The 12,029-nt window shown below is 44.5% G+C and overlaps 2 protein-coding genes across 2 annotated transcripts; one reads left to right on the top strand and one right to left on the bottom strand.

Moving 5' to 3' along the window:
• Window positions 1-14: 14 nt before the first annotated feature.
• On the bottom strand, window positions 15-9,167 carry hnrnpul1l (heterogeneous nuclear ribonucleoprotein U-like 1 like). Its single transcript, XM_035527267.1, has 16 exons — window positions 9,081-9,167; window positions 8,404-8,641; window positions 7,447-7,887; window positions 7,045-7,279; window positions 6,874-6,947; window positions 6,377-6,516; window positions 6,184-6,283; window positions 5,817-5,929; window positions 5,317-5,583; window positions 5,051-5,173; window positions 4,819-4,947; window positions 3,136-3,304; window positions 2,117-2,386; window positions 1,701-1,873; window positions 1,304-1,486; window positions 15-1,116 (listed from the first exon to the last, which is right to left on the bottom strand). Exons 2-16 carry the CDS (start codon window positions 8,600-8,602, stop codon window positions 988-990), a joined length of 2,745 nt encoding a protein of 914 aa, XP_035383160.1. The 5' UTR covers window positions 8,603-8,641; window positions 9,081-9,167; the 3' UTR covers window positions 15-987.
• A 454-nt stretch (window positions 9,168-9,621) lies between these two features.
• On the top strand, window positions 9,622-11,717 carry im:7138535 (uncharacterized protein LOC797998 homolog). Its single transcript, XM_027004249.2, has 8 exons — window positions 9,622-9,795; window positions 9,902-10,011; window positions 10,102-10,224; window positions 10,313-10,563; window positions 10,652-10,732; window positions 10,823-10,939; window positions 11,074-11,217; window positions 11,329-11,717. Exons 1-8 carry the CDS (start codon window positions 9,752-9,754, stop codon window positions 11,482-11,484), a joined length of 1,026 nt encoding a protein of 341 aa, XP_026860050.2. The 5' UTR covers window positions 9,622-9,751; the 3' UTR covers window positions 11,485-11,717.
• The last annotated feature ends 312 nt before the right edge of the window (window positions 11,718-12,029 follow it).

Genomic DNA, 12,029 nt, shown 5'->3' with positions numbered 1-12,029 from the left:
AGGAATAGATGTAATAATGTGAAAAGAATTTTTTTTTTACCAACAGTAAATTGGAACAGATCAGTTTTGCGCCAGAAAACGACTTACACGTATACACTTCAGATTATATTCTCGGATACAAAAAACATTGAGTTTGATTGGACACAAAACCACATGCAGATATCTTTTACAAACATAGTACAAGATATAAAAACTTTTACAACCACAAAATGAACTGGTTATGCTCACTAAACTGGAGATACAAGGGAGACAGATGTGAAAGCAGCCCAGTAAGGCATTTTAAGAATGGTATAAAAAACAAAGATGTAATGGGTAAACTCCACAGGTATGCAAAATCAGTTAAAGAGCTAAGAAAAATGATGCTGTTAAAATCTTCCACTTATACCTATGCAGAACAAGATTGTGTTATTAAACGCATGAAGCTAAATGTTGGCCCAAGGTCTTAAAAGGAGACTACACAAAATCTATTTAAAAAAAAATAAAAATGTGGTTCTTAAAAGACAGAAATAAATCAGCAGAGCAAAACAATTTTCTACATATAAAACCATTAAAACCGATCAAAAGCAAATTCAACGGTGTAGGAGCCCCCACTATAATTATCTGTCTCGACCATACGGCATTTAAAGCACAGTTGAGTGTACAGAATTTGGAGAAAACAGCATGATGCATCGCTACCCTTTTCAAACCGCCCACTTCCCATTTATAAATATTGCCTAGGGAATGAGGGTTAATCTCTGTGTTAACATAATACTTGAAAAGCAAAGCAGACCACCGCCACCAAAACTAAACATTAAATGGGACGCAAAAGCAATGCTTTAAGGCTAATAACTTAAAAATAAGGGGGGGGGGGGAGAAAAAAAACCTTAGTTAACTTTTAGCACAGGGGAGAGCGAAGGAAGACTGGCGAGGGTGAAGATGGACACTGTAAAAAAGAGGGCGGAGGAATGCGCTGACAGAACGGGTGTGGAGAGTTGAGGTGGGGGCAGGCTACTGCTGTGTGCCCTGGGAGCCCTGGGAACTCTGCTGGTTGCCATAGTTGCCGTAGTTGCCGTACTGGTTGTAGTACTGGTTCCACTGACTCTGGTTCTGGTAATACTGCTGCCACTGCTGAGCATACTGGGATTGGCAGAAACAAAGACGTTATACAGGCAGACAACACTGACAAAGATGCCAAACTAAAAAGATGACACTCTGAACTTTTTCATTCTGTCCCAATGATGCACAAGGCAGTAGAGCAGCAGGGCCATTTTAAGGGATTGTGCGACCACAGGCCTGGGTTATATCAATCTCTGCGAGTATGTACCTGCTGGTATTGTTGGTTGTAATTCTGCTGCTGCTGCTGGTTGTAAGTCTGGCCTGTGGTGGCAGGTGCCTGGCTGTAGCCCTGGCTATATCCTGGGTACTGGCTGTAGCTTCCATAGTTGTATCCCTGGTTGTAGTTTCCTTGGTTGTAACCTTGGTTGTAGCCTTGATTGTAGCTCTGAGGCTACACAAAATAAAAATTTTAGCTATGAGAGCATGATATTAGAATCAGTTTCCTTTTCCAGTTATAGTACACATACAAGGAATGTGTCTTGGTCAGTGCACAGGTAACATACCAAACAAAAACACACTAAAATGTACATTTATACAGTATAATATGCTACTGAACACAGTCCACAGCTACCCTCTGAAAAATCACACCGTTGGTCCTTTGGTACCTGAGACTGACTGTAGCTGCCACTTGCCGCACTGCCACCTTTATTGTAGGAGCCCTGGCGGCTATGGTTGTAGCTGCCTCCCTGTTGTGGGTTGCGGTTGTAGCCTCCCCGACTGCCTGAATCCCTGTAGTTGTTCCCCCAGCGATTCTGGTTGTAGCCACCACGGTTGTATCCTATGAAAGGAACAAGGGGAAAACCAACCCACGTCATCTGTCAAAAGCTCAGCTGCTCAAAACCGTTCAATGCAACGTAGGATTGTTGTTCTCTTGTGAGCAAGTGGCCACTTTCTTTGAGGGTGGAAGAAACAAAACTAAAATGATTGTCATTCTGGCAAAAGACAGAAAAGTAAAGCCACACCAATAAAATACACATACAATAAAATATATATATTTAAAAAAAACCCCCAGAGCTGTTACCTCCGCGATAGCTGCCTCCTCCGGAACCACCGCGGTTCTGGTAGCTGCCCCGGCCTCCCTGTGGGCCACTGTGGTTATCATAGCGCTGGAATCCACTGCCTCGGCCACGAAATCCACCCTGACGGTTGTCGTAGCGCTTGTCCGGTGGGGGGCCGGCCTTACGGCCCTCCTCGTTGTACTGCTTGACGAGCGCGTCAGCCTCCTCGCGCTGCTGCTCAATGAAGATCACCTCGTCCAGGAAGTCACCGGCCTCCGGCAGCACGAAATTGGCTATGGAAGGAGGGAGAGGGAGGGGCGAAGGGGGGGGGGGGCAGAGGGCACCCAGTGAGAGAGAACAGCTGAGCCGTGGGGAAACAATCATTTTAGCATCGTAACAGTGGTGGCCAAAAAAATTAAATTAGAGAAGGGAGAGGGAGGAAAGAAGAGACTGAAGACTGAGAAAGAAAGCAAGAGAGAGAGAGAACAAGATGTGGTGGGGCAGTCAAGAAGGACCTTGGACAAATATTGCCTTAGTTGATTAAAGCAAAACTTGTCCCAGAACAGGCGTAAATAATGAAAGGTTGACATTAAAAGAAAGTAAGACAATTGCCAGCAAAAGAGAGTTTTGAAAGATTAAGTATGGTCAATTAGGACTTACGACAGATGTTTGTAATCAAGACTGACTGTATGCAAAATTAATTTGATGATACAGTTAATATTTGCTAAGACGATCAACAACCCAATACTCGAAATTTGCCGTGGTACAGAAATTGAAGAGATATGGCAGGAAATGGGGTTAGAGGGGCTGACGACGTGATGAGAAACGATAAGAAAAGACATAGGTGCTCTTTTATCTGGCAAAACAGAAGGGAGTGGGTGGGGAAGGGTCTTCCAAGTTTGAGCAGGGAGGGGGATGAAACAAACAAACAAAAAACAAACAAGAAAAACAAACAAACAAACAAACAAACAAAAACAGCAAAAGCAGATCTGGGTGTGTAGTTTGGAAGCATTGTTGTTTTGGTTATCCGTGGCGTTCCTACCTTTCATTTCTAACACAGCATGATCGGGCACATCCTTCCCTTCCTCATCAGTTCGCTTTAACGTTCGCTCTTTTAAATCCTCATCCGTGGGACAAATTACAATAGCCTTGCGTTGGAACCCTTCAAAAGGACGCATTTTTCGTCTCTGGGCTGATCCATATACATTTGTCTAGCAATGGTGACAAGAAAGAAGTAGAAGCTTGTTCATTATTTTTCACTTGTTTGCCTTTTGTTACGGCTTTGCGCTCCGGAGGAAGGGGATTGGGGTTCCTGCAACGATGAAAGTGAGAGAGTTTCTTTTTTTCTTCCATAGCTATATTTAATGGTCCTGGAGTAACTAAAGGTTTTCTCTCACCACCCCCACTGACTTACCTTGGAGTGATGCAATGTCTCAGCAGCACCAGACTTTAACTTTTGTTTTAAAGCCATAAAAAGGGGACCCAAATTGCTTCTCAATGCTCACTAGTCTCATTCATTTTTCAAGCAAAGACTTACACAGATACTTTTTCTAAGATAAGATGACCGACTCAAGTCACTAAACACTGAAATGTCAAACATTACCACCAAACAAAAATACCAAAACTAATTTCTAGGAATCTCTGAGAATCTTGTACAAAAACATCCAAGTTGCTGTTTACACAATGATACGTTAACAAAGCCACGGGTCTTTTGAGATAATGCCTGATTTTGCCACACCTTAAAAGCCAGCAAAAATATTACCACCTAAATAATGACCATCTGATTAGTAATGCTAAACACGCTACCTACACAACTTGACCAAATGAAGCAAGACTTGAGTGCAAAAAAAAAGTCCAAATCATCTTTAGATCCCTTTGAGATACTCAAGGCATGCAGCAGATCTACATTACCCTTTCCTAGGTCCCCTTACTTACCTGTACTTACCTGGTCTTCAAACGCCCAGCTGTGCCCAGTACAGACAAACACTTATTACCTACCTGTCAATACTCACGATTTCCTTAATGAACCCAAGGCATATCCATTTGACCTCACCTACCTTACTGTGACTTGGTCCAAATTGGCCTAAAAACATCAAGCAAGTTAGTTTTTCCACTTACCTTGGGGTTCATTTTAAACACAAAATTTAACAGTTCCAAGTATACCTAATTAAACATCAAAGCGATGTTGTGGTTCGTTTGTTTTTGTTGGGGTTTTTTTTTTACAATTACCGTAGCAACAGAAGGTGTTTTCTTACTCACCAGGCTGTGATTACTTGTTTTTCAAGATCTTACTATTGACACAGACTACTTGTACAGTTTGGTAAAATATCTCTTTACAACAGCACATACATTATAAACATGGAAACCAAAAGAATATTCACAGTGAGAGCACTCTCTACTACAATTTGTTCCCATTTTTGGTTTTAAGGAAAGAAGAAGAAAAAATAAATGAAAAAACAAAATCAAAATACAGCAACATGTTCAGGACAACGAAATTTAGGGTGACATTATAAAGTAAAGTCTTCAGGAGCACAAGCTGCTAACCAATGCTTTTGGGCTTGAGCTACAGAGAGAGCAGAAGTGCATTCATTAATGAACATGTGCATCAGAGAGAGCAGAGGGGGTGTTTTCTGTTTTCCTGTAAGGGGGCAGGAATGGGGGGGTGTGCGGGGTTGCTGCGGGAACAGCAGCGGAGGTGGTGTGGGCGGGGCAGGAAAGGCAGTACCTGGTCCAGGATGTAGTTCCGCTTCTTGCGGGCGGCGATCTGAATGAGACGGTTGAGGCACTGCGTGGCCTGCGAGATGAGCACGTCCCAGCGACCAGAGTAGTTCCTCTGGCGGCGAAGCCCCATCACCTGTGACGAGAAGAGATCGTGCTGTGAGCTGAGGCCAAGGGCACCAGAGTTTGTAAATACGGGAACTGATTCACAGAGCAACATTTGCTTCTGCTGTTCCTACCTTCATCTTCTCCATTATGGCGTTGGTGCCCAGGATGTTAAACTTCTTTTCCGGATTCTCCTCAGAGTGCTTGGCAGCCCAGGTAGTTTTTCCGCTGCCTGGGAGGCCCACCATCATCAGGATCTAAGGAGAGAACAGAAAATCAGTCAACAGTGCACCAGCAGCTGTTGCACAAAACAGATGCTCTAAATCGCAACCATACCACAAACTGCTTGACTTGATAAGGACTGAAACTGGATCAAAAGGAATCCCATTGATGAGTGTACCTCACAATCTCCCTTGGTAGCCGGCCCCACTGTGCCTCTGGCTCGGTCCTCCAGTGCCACCTGCTGGATGAAGGTGTAGCCCTCAGGTTGAGGGTAGAAGGGCTCCTCTTTCTGACCAAAGTTGAATTCCACCCCGCAGTTCTTCACCAGGACGTGTGGGAAGAGGGGCCGGCCAGCCAGCTCTTCCAGGGAGACATGGTAGCACACCCCCAGCCACTTGCCGTTCTTGGAGAATGCTATCTCCGCTTGCTCTTCACTCTCAAAGTTCTGAGTGAAGGAGAATGCAGGGATGCTATTGACTCTCCACCTTCTCTCACCCTATTACATTACTGTGGTAAACACTGCTGGTAATTGATCATTTAATTAAAAGATAGTAGGGCCTAGTTAGCATTATGAAAACAGGCTAGCCGATCCTGACTTGCTATTCATTGATGTTAGCCATGCTGGCATTTCTAGATTAACTATTCCTTTAACATGAAAGCAAAGACAGAGATGTTTACAATGTAGCAGCCGATGACATCATTTTCATGAAACTTCTCGCCATAGTCCTCAAATTTACAGTTGGAGGATTTCTTTCCCGTTCCACCATAGCCATAGGAAAAGGCTTCTTCTCCTGCACAATAAAAACACAAATCAAACGAACAAAAACTTCATTCTCTAAGAAAAGGTAGCACCTGATGAGCACAACCTTAATCTACAGATAACAGGATACATTGTTATGGGAATCCCCCCCTCCACACACATAGACCAAGATCTCAGGATTCAGAGCAAAGCTACCAATCAATCAGTGCGATACTATGCAAACCATTCAATTAATAAAAGAAAGCCTCCTTCACTTTTATTTACACACCACCCATATCTACTTACCAAGTTGGGTGCTACAGGAGTCCAGAGACCAGCCAATTCTCACCACATGTGGATCCGGCTCACTGCTAGGGAGGTGCTTTACAGAGATCTCCTCATTGATCTAAAGGGATAAAATATATAATAACAGTTTGTCATTGGTGCTTCTTGTATAGTGCATGTGAACAACATTATGCTCAACTGCCCGTGACGTCACCTTCATTTCGTAGCACACGCGTCCTTTGGTGACACCGTAGGAAGCTCGTGCCCCTGCCCACAGGTATGCGAAACCTTCTATGGTGAGTGGGTAGCCACTGTATCGGTCACGGGACACCTTGAAATGCAGGTCGCAGTTATCTGTGCAAAAGCAAGCAAAACATCACAAGCGTCCAATGTTAACTTTTGACCCCAATTTGCCGCTGCCACCACATGAACTGGCCCAACAGGGCAAGCGACTTTTCACGCTGCTGTGCAGACATCGTGTTTTACTCACCCCATGCATTCAATCACAGAGATGCATGTCCCACTAAAACAAACCAACATCACTAGTCTTGGTAAGCACATGCAAGCACCTGGTGCTTACGTAAAGCAAATCGTAACTTGAAAATCGTAGCAGTGTAACAGTAATGCCCGCTGGCCATATTCTAGCTGTTTCATCACTATTGATGTGACTTCACTCAGTAGATGAAAAGGCACCTTGCACGTTGTACTTACAAGTGTCAATGGCTACGAGGGTGTCATCAAAGTCTTCCTCCTCTTCCTCGGCCGGAGGCTGGGGCGATCGTCCCCTGTGGAGCAAACAGTGAACATGAAGAAAGCAGGTTTGGTGTAAAATGGCAGAGAAGGGAAAAAACAAAAAACCCCAAAAAACAAACCGCCACTAACCTTCTGTCCTCACGATGCTCATAGTAACTGTATCCACGGCCGCCGTCATCGTACGATCTCTTGCGGCCATAAGAGGCACATCGGTCGTCATCTGCTCTGGTCTGCTCACATCGGTCATCTTCTGTTCTGATTTGTGCTGCCTGGTCTCCCTCCGGAGGTGCCCACGTGCTGGCTGGGGTGTCCTGCTGAGGCCTGTCCTCGTCCGCCATGGCCTCCGGTTTGGCTTCATAGGCATCTGGTGAAATCAGACACACCCATCAATACAAACCACTAACTAATGCTCTGCAGCTTAATCATCATGGTGCCGTGGTTGGTCTCTTGGACTTTGGAAATAAAATTTATACACAGTGTTTTCACATTATAACATATTTTTAAAGGGGTGCAGATAGACAAGGTCCATGCCTTCTTCCTGGGCCTCCTGTTCCTGAGCTTGTCCATGATCGGCCTCTGGCTCCTCAACCACCGGCTTCTGTTGTGGTTCCTCGTATTGCTTCTGCACTATGGCTGAATCCTTGCACTCCTGGCTCAGCTCCGGACCCTCGAAGCCCTGTGGCACCATGGGCTCCTCATAGCTCTGCTCTCCTTCCGACCCCCCATACTGCTGCTGCGGTTCGCTGCAAGCCTGCTGGATCTGCTGCCCATAGCCCTGGTCCTGGGGCCCCACGTCATCAGAGGTGAAGTCAGTTGTTCCGAAGCCAGGGATGGGGACCTCGGTGCCGTTCTCGTTGCTGTTGTCATCCTCGGCATGGGCGTTGCCCTGGACGTCATCGTCCTCTTCCAGGTATGGATCCTCATACTGGGGCATGTCCTTTCCACTGTTATCCAGCTCTTCCCTGGCAAGCTCTGGAGAACAAAACCAGCAAACATTAATTTACAAAAGGGCACTAAATGAAGATCTGCTCTACATACACTGATCACCACAAGCTCCCTTTATGCTACTTTGCACAACACAACAAAACGCATTATGTAAATGCGTGGACTTTGCAACACTTGGCACGTCCTTGAGTGTATTCCTCACACTGTTCCGACTCAGTTCGTGTTAATATTTAGTTAACCTATTGCAAACCCAAAAAATGTCAAACTATTAAAAATATTTTCAAAAGTTAGGTGCCTTGAAGTGAGATAAATAACAGCGTTACATTGTATTACTTATCTGTAGACAACTGCATCAAATACTCTCACTGGTCTTAATAAAACTCGAGTATTTGTAGCATTAGACAACCGCTAGTACTTTGCAATGTGCGGTAGGCGCCAAACTGCAATGCTCCCTTATCTCGCGTAATGCCTCGGTAAACCTGACTGTATTCCCACGCCATCTGTAAAAAAAACAAAAACAAACTGTAAACAAATCTTGTTTACCTTCGTCTCGATATTCTCCTTCGCCGGTCTCCCCGCCCGCATCGCAGTCTTGCTGACCATCTCCGACGGCCTCGGCCTCAAGTGCCGCCTGCAGCCTGTCCACCAGATCCGCCTTCAACCCACGAGTGTCCAGGCCGCGACGCTGGAGCTCTTCCTTCAGCTCGTTGACTTTGAGCTTTTTTACATTCAGTGCGCTCATGTTTCATGTACGTGTATTTGCGACGAATCCCCCCAAGCCCTGGAAACAAGGCGCACAGGGATCTGAAACGCTGCTTCGCTGGCAGGCGGTTAAGATACGTTGGTTAGCTGGCGTTAGCTAAACAACTTGGCCGGTTGCTAAACATGTTTTGAGTTTTGTCTTACAATTAAGTAGCGTTAGCTAACAAAAGACCTGCTCATGCAACGTAACTATAAGAGCTATAATGTGCGCTTGCACAAAGCACACGGTGCATCATTTAACATTTTAAAAACGTCGGTTATATGCTACAACCTTAGCCTAGCTAGGTTAGCTAGCTAGCATAGCTAATGTTAGTTAAGCAAGTTAGCTGGCCTTAGTAAATACATGTCTTGTGCAAACAGCTACTATTATTGTAATGCAAAATTAACTTGAACGCTAGGGCAATACAAGCAACTGGGGGGCGGAAATCATGTTTTACTCGTTAAAACAACGTCCTTACCTGTTAGGTAAGTTTCCTTTCAGACAAACCTTGATTAGCTGCGGTATCTACAAGATGGAGGGTGTCCGAAGCGTAGTAGCCAGCTAGCAACTTCCGGGAGAGGGCGGTACAGAGTTCTCGGCCTTGTCTTTTATTGGGCAACTGTACTGTCCATAAAAAATATAGTTTGTCTTTGATTGGATAACTATACCGTCCATCATAAGGAAATAGTTACCCTTTGTCTTTGATTGGCTAACTGTACTGTCCATCATAAAAAGATGGTTATCATTTGCTATTTGGACATTTTTTAAAACTTTCCATCATTTCTGATTCTATGGCTGACTCCGCTTTAATATCCTGTAAAAATATAAACATACATTTATAGGAAATATGCATACACACTATAATAATGTGAAAAAAAATGTAATTTTGTGCTGTTACAATTAATACAATTAATAGTTTTATTCACAAACATGACAATAAAATTCACAATTCAAACGACTGATAATAAAATGTTAATAAAAGTCTTTTCGATTAGTCTTGCCTTGCCGTGGTCGCTACTTTCCATAGGTAAGGGCTGGACAGCCATAAAGTCAAGATCAGGAAGTAATGTATGCTTGAATAATTGCCACTGCAGGTTGCATACGTATGTCGACTTTTAAACAACAAATTCGATAGGCATTATTCTTGTGATGGAGAGAGACGCCTCGACAATCACGGCTCTTAAAGCTCTTGGGTAAAGTCAATCAAAATTTGTAAAAAAATAAATAAATTCCCTTTACACTGTTTAATATTAACAACTAATGTCCTGTTTAACAAAATGTTAATTGAATACTTTACAGATATAACAGCATTCGCTGTGTGAGACGGTGTGAGTGTGACGAATTGCCGTGCCCGCTGCTTTCCTGGCTGGTCTCGGAGCTGAGAAGTTATTGTCCTGAAGCTGAAGGAGGTAAACTCGAGCATAAGATTGCTTGTGATAATTCTGCATAACGGTGACATATTGCGAAGTGAGCTAAATCTGGATCCATCTAACTTGCAGCGTGCTGCAATAGTGGCGCGATCCTGGCAGGGGAGTTAAAAGATGTGCTTAATGTGATGTTATACCCTTACGGCACGCTCACGTCTGAGACGCTGACCCCGATTCATCTCAGAAGAGTTACAGGTAAAGTCATCGAGCGGATGTCAAGTCGTGGTTGTTTTTAAGATGTAGTTGTTATGTAGTTGTTTATCTCGTTAAACTGCGATTTCAGAGTTCCTGGTGTCCGAGTTGCAGGCGGGACGTCTGCTGAAATGGAAAGAGAGCCACCCCGAGGATGCCAAGCAACGAAGCGAATCGAGCAAAGAACAGAGACAGAGGGAATGTAATATAATAGACGATGGGGAAGCGGTTCAAGCAGAGGGCTGTAAAAAAGATGAGAAAGAGGTCAGGAGGGAATTGACACAGTTGTTTCAGGCCCTAGATATGGATCCAGCCTCTAAGCTCAGCGACGCATACTCACAGGTAGGAAACCAACCTAAGTTTTCACTAACTGTTAAATGCAGAAAGTCATGCCACTTGCTCTCTGTAGATCGAATCTCTGTTCATTCAGGTGGAGTCACGGCTAGAATCTCTCCCGGAGAGTGAAGTGCAAGAGCCACTGCTAAAGGCTAATCTGAATTCATCACAGTGGGTATGAATTACATCGGCCCACACGTCATGCCAGTAGTGGCTTGCTACCCCACCGATTTGAGCACAGCTCAACAAGATGTTTTGTTTCCAGACTAAACTCCAGACGATTAACCGAGCCCTGCGCAAAGATTACGAGTGTAGACGCCAGATGATGCTTAAGCGCTTCCGGGTCACACTCCAGTCCTTTGTGTGGGGAGAGCGGGGAAAGGTACATACAGCGTTCCACCTCCTGTACTTATGTGCTCACAGTGCACTTCACTAGCACCATCAGTGGCACAACGTGCACTCATAATACTCATCCCCAGTGGCTTTCTGGGAACTTTTGCCCTTTGTCCCCTTTAGGAACGCAGCGCTCTGCTGTCAACAGTACCTCCCTTTTCGGCATCACCGGAATCCTCCGTCTCCATCGCCCTGTTGCTGGCGGCCAGGCAGGACCAGTCCCGCATCCTGCCGGTGAGAGCAGGACCCTCGACCACCGTCCACAAGGTGCCCATCTATCCTCATGCTGTCCAAAGCACGACCACGCCTCAAACGTTTATTCACACACTTGGATCTTGTTGAGCTGCCTGTTACTTTGTGGTTTCCCTCTCTGTACAGGTGCTAATGGGCTGCGTGCCGGACAGAGGGGGGCGGCCTGGAGAGATTGAGCCCCCCATGCCGGCCTTCAGCCGCCGCAGTGAAGGTGGGCGCGAAAAAAGCAAGTTCCACAGACGGGCGTATGCCGGAAAAAAGAAGAAAAATAAGGACAGCTAGCACTTGTAGGGGCCCCACAAAATGTTAAAGGGCAAATGTATGCAAACAATTGCTAATGATTATTAAAAGTAGTACCACGTTAACATTTTAGGGTGACGCATTGCTTTAATGATTAAGAATATTTGCAGGAGGGAGATTGTTGGTTCCTAGTCTGGAGAAGTTTATACAGCTGTTGTTTTGGAACACTAATTTAAAGTTCTAACACATGATAGTTTGCACTATAAAAAAAAAAAGGAATGTCAATTTGAAGATTGCATTATTTTGATAAATTATACACTTCAAAAACAACAATGCTGATATATGAATAATTGAGTGTCTATGCAAAGGTGGTTTTCATTTATTGTTTTATGTTTCTTTCAAATTCTAGGAGCTTTTCAGTTCTTTAAGTTCTGTCTTCCCAAATACAGTGAAGACCACACTGATTTTGGAGCATACACACAGTATGCAGAAACTTGCATGGTATAGCTTTAATCCTGGCATCACAGTATGAATATTATCATGGAATTTTGTTTTAATTCATTGTACAACGAGAAAGGTGAAGACAT

The sequence above is a fragment of the Electrophorus electricus genome, chromosome 6, assembly GCF_013358815.1.
Source record: "Electrophorus electricus isolate fEleEle1 chromosome 6, fEleEle1.pri, whole genome shotgun sequence".
NCBI lineage: Eukaryota > Metazoa > Chordata > Actinopteri > Gymnotiformes > Gymnotidae > Electrophorus > Electrophorus electricus.
This window is presented reverse-complemented; position numbering and strand designations above follow the sequence as displayed.

Bases quoted from the DNA above. Each gene is read 5' to 3' on its own strand.
- hnrnpul1l (XM_035527267.1), bottom strand. From the start codon at position 8,602: ATGAGCGCACTGAATGTAAAAAAGCTCAAAGTCAACGAGCTGAAGGAA. The intron at 7,280-7,446 runs GCATGGACCTTG...TGATTTCACCAG, and splicing joins ACAGGAGGCCCAGGAAGAAG to ATGCCTATGAAGCCAAACCG. The intron at 1,487-1,700 runs GTACCAAAGGAC...TATTTTGTGTAG, and splicing joins GCAGCTACAGTCAGTCTCAG to CCTCAGAGCTACAATCAAGG.
- im:7138535 (XM_027004249.2), top strand. From the start codon at position 9,752: ATGGAGAGAGACGCCTCGACAATCACGGCTCTTAAAGCTCTTGG. The intron at 10,564-10,651 runs GTAGGAAACCAA...CTGTTCATTCAG, and splicing joins TCAGCGACGCATACTCACAG to GTGGAGTCACGGCTAGAATC. The intron at 11,218-11,328 runs GTGCCCATCTAT...CTCTCTGTACAG, and splicing joins CCTCGACCACCGTCCACAAG to GTGCTAATGGGCTGCGTGCC.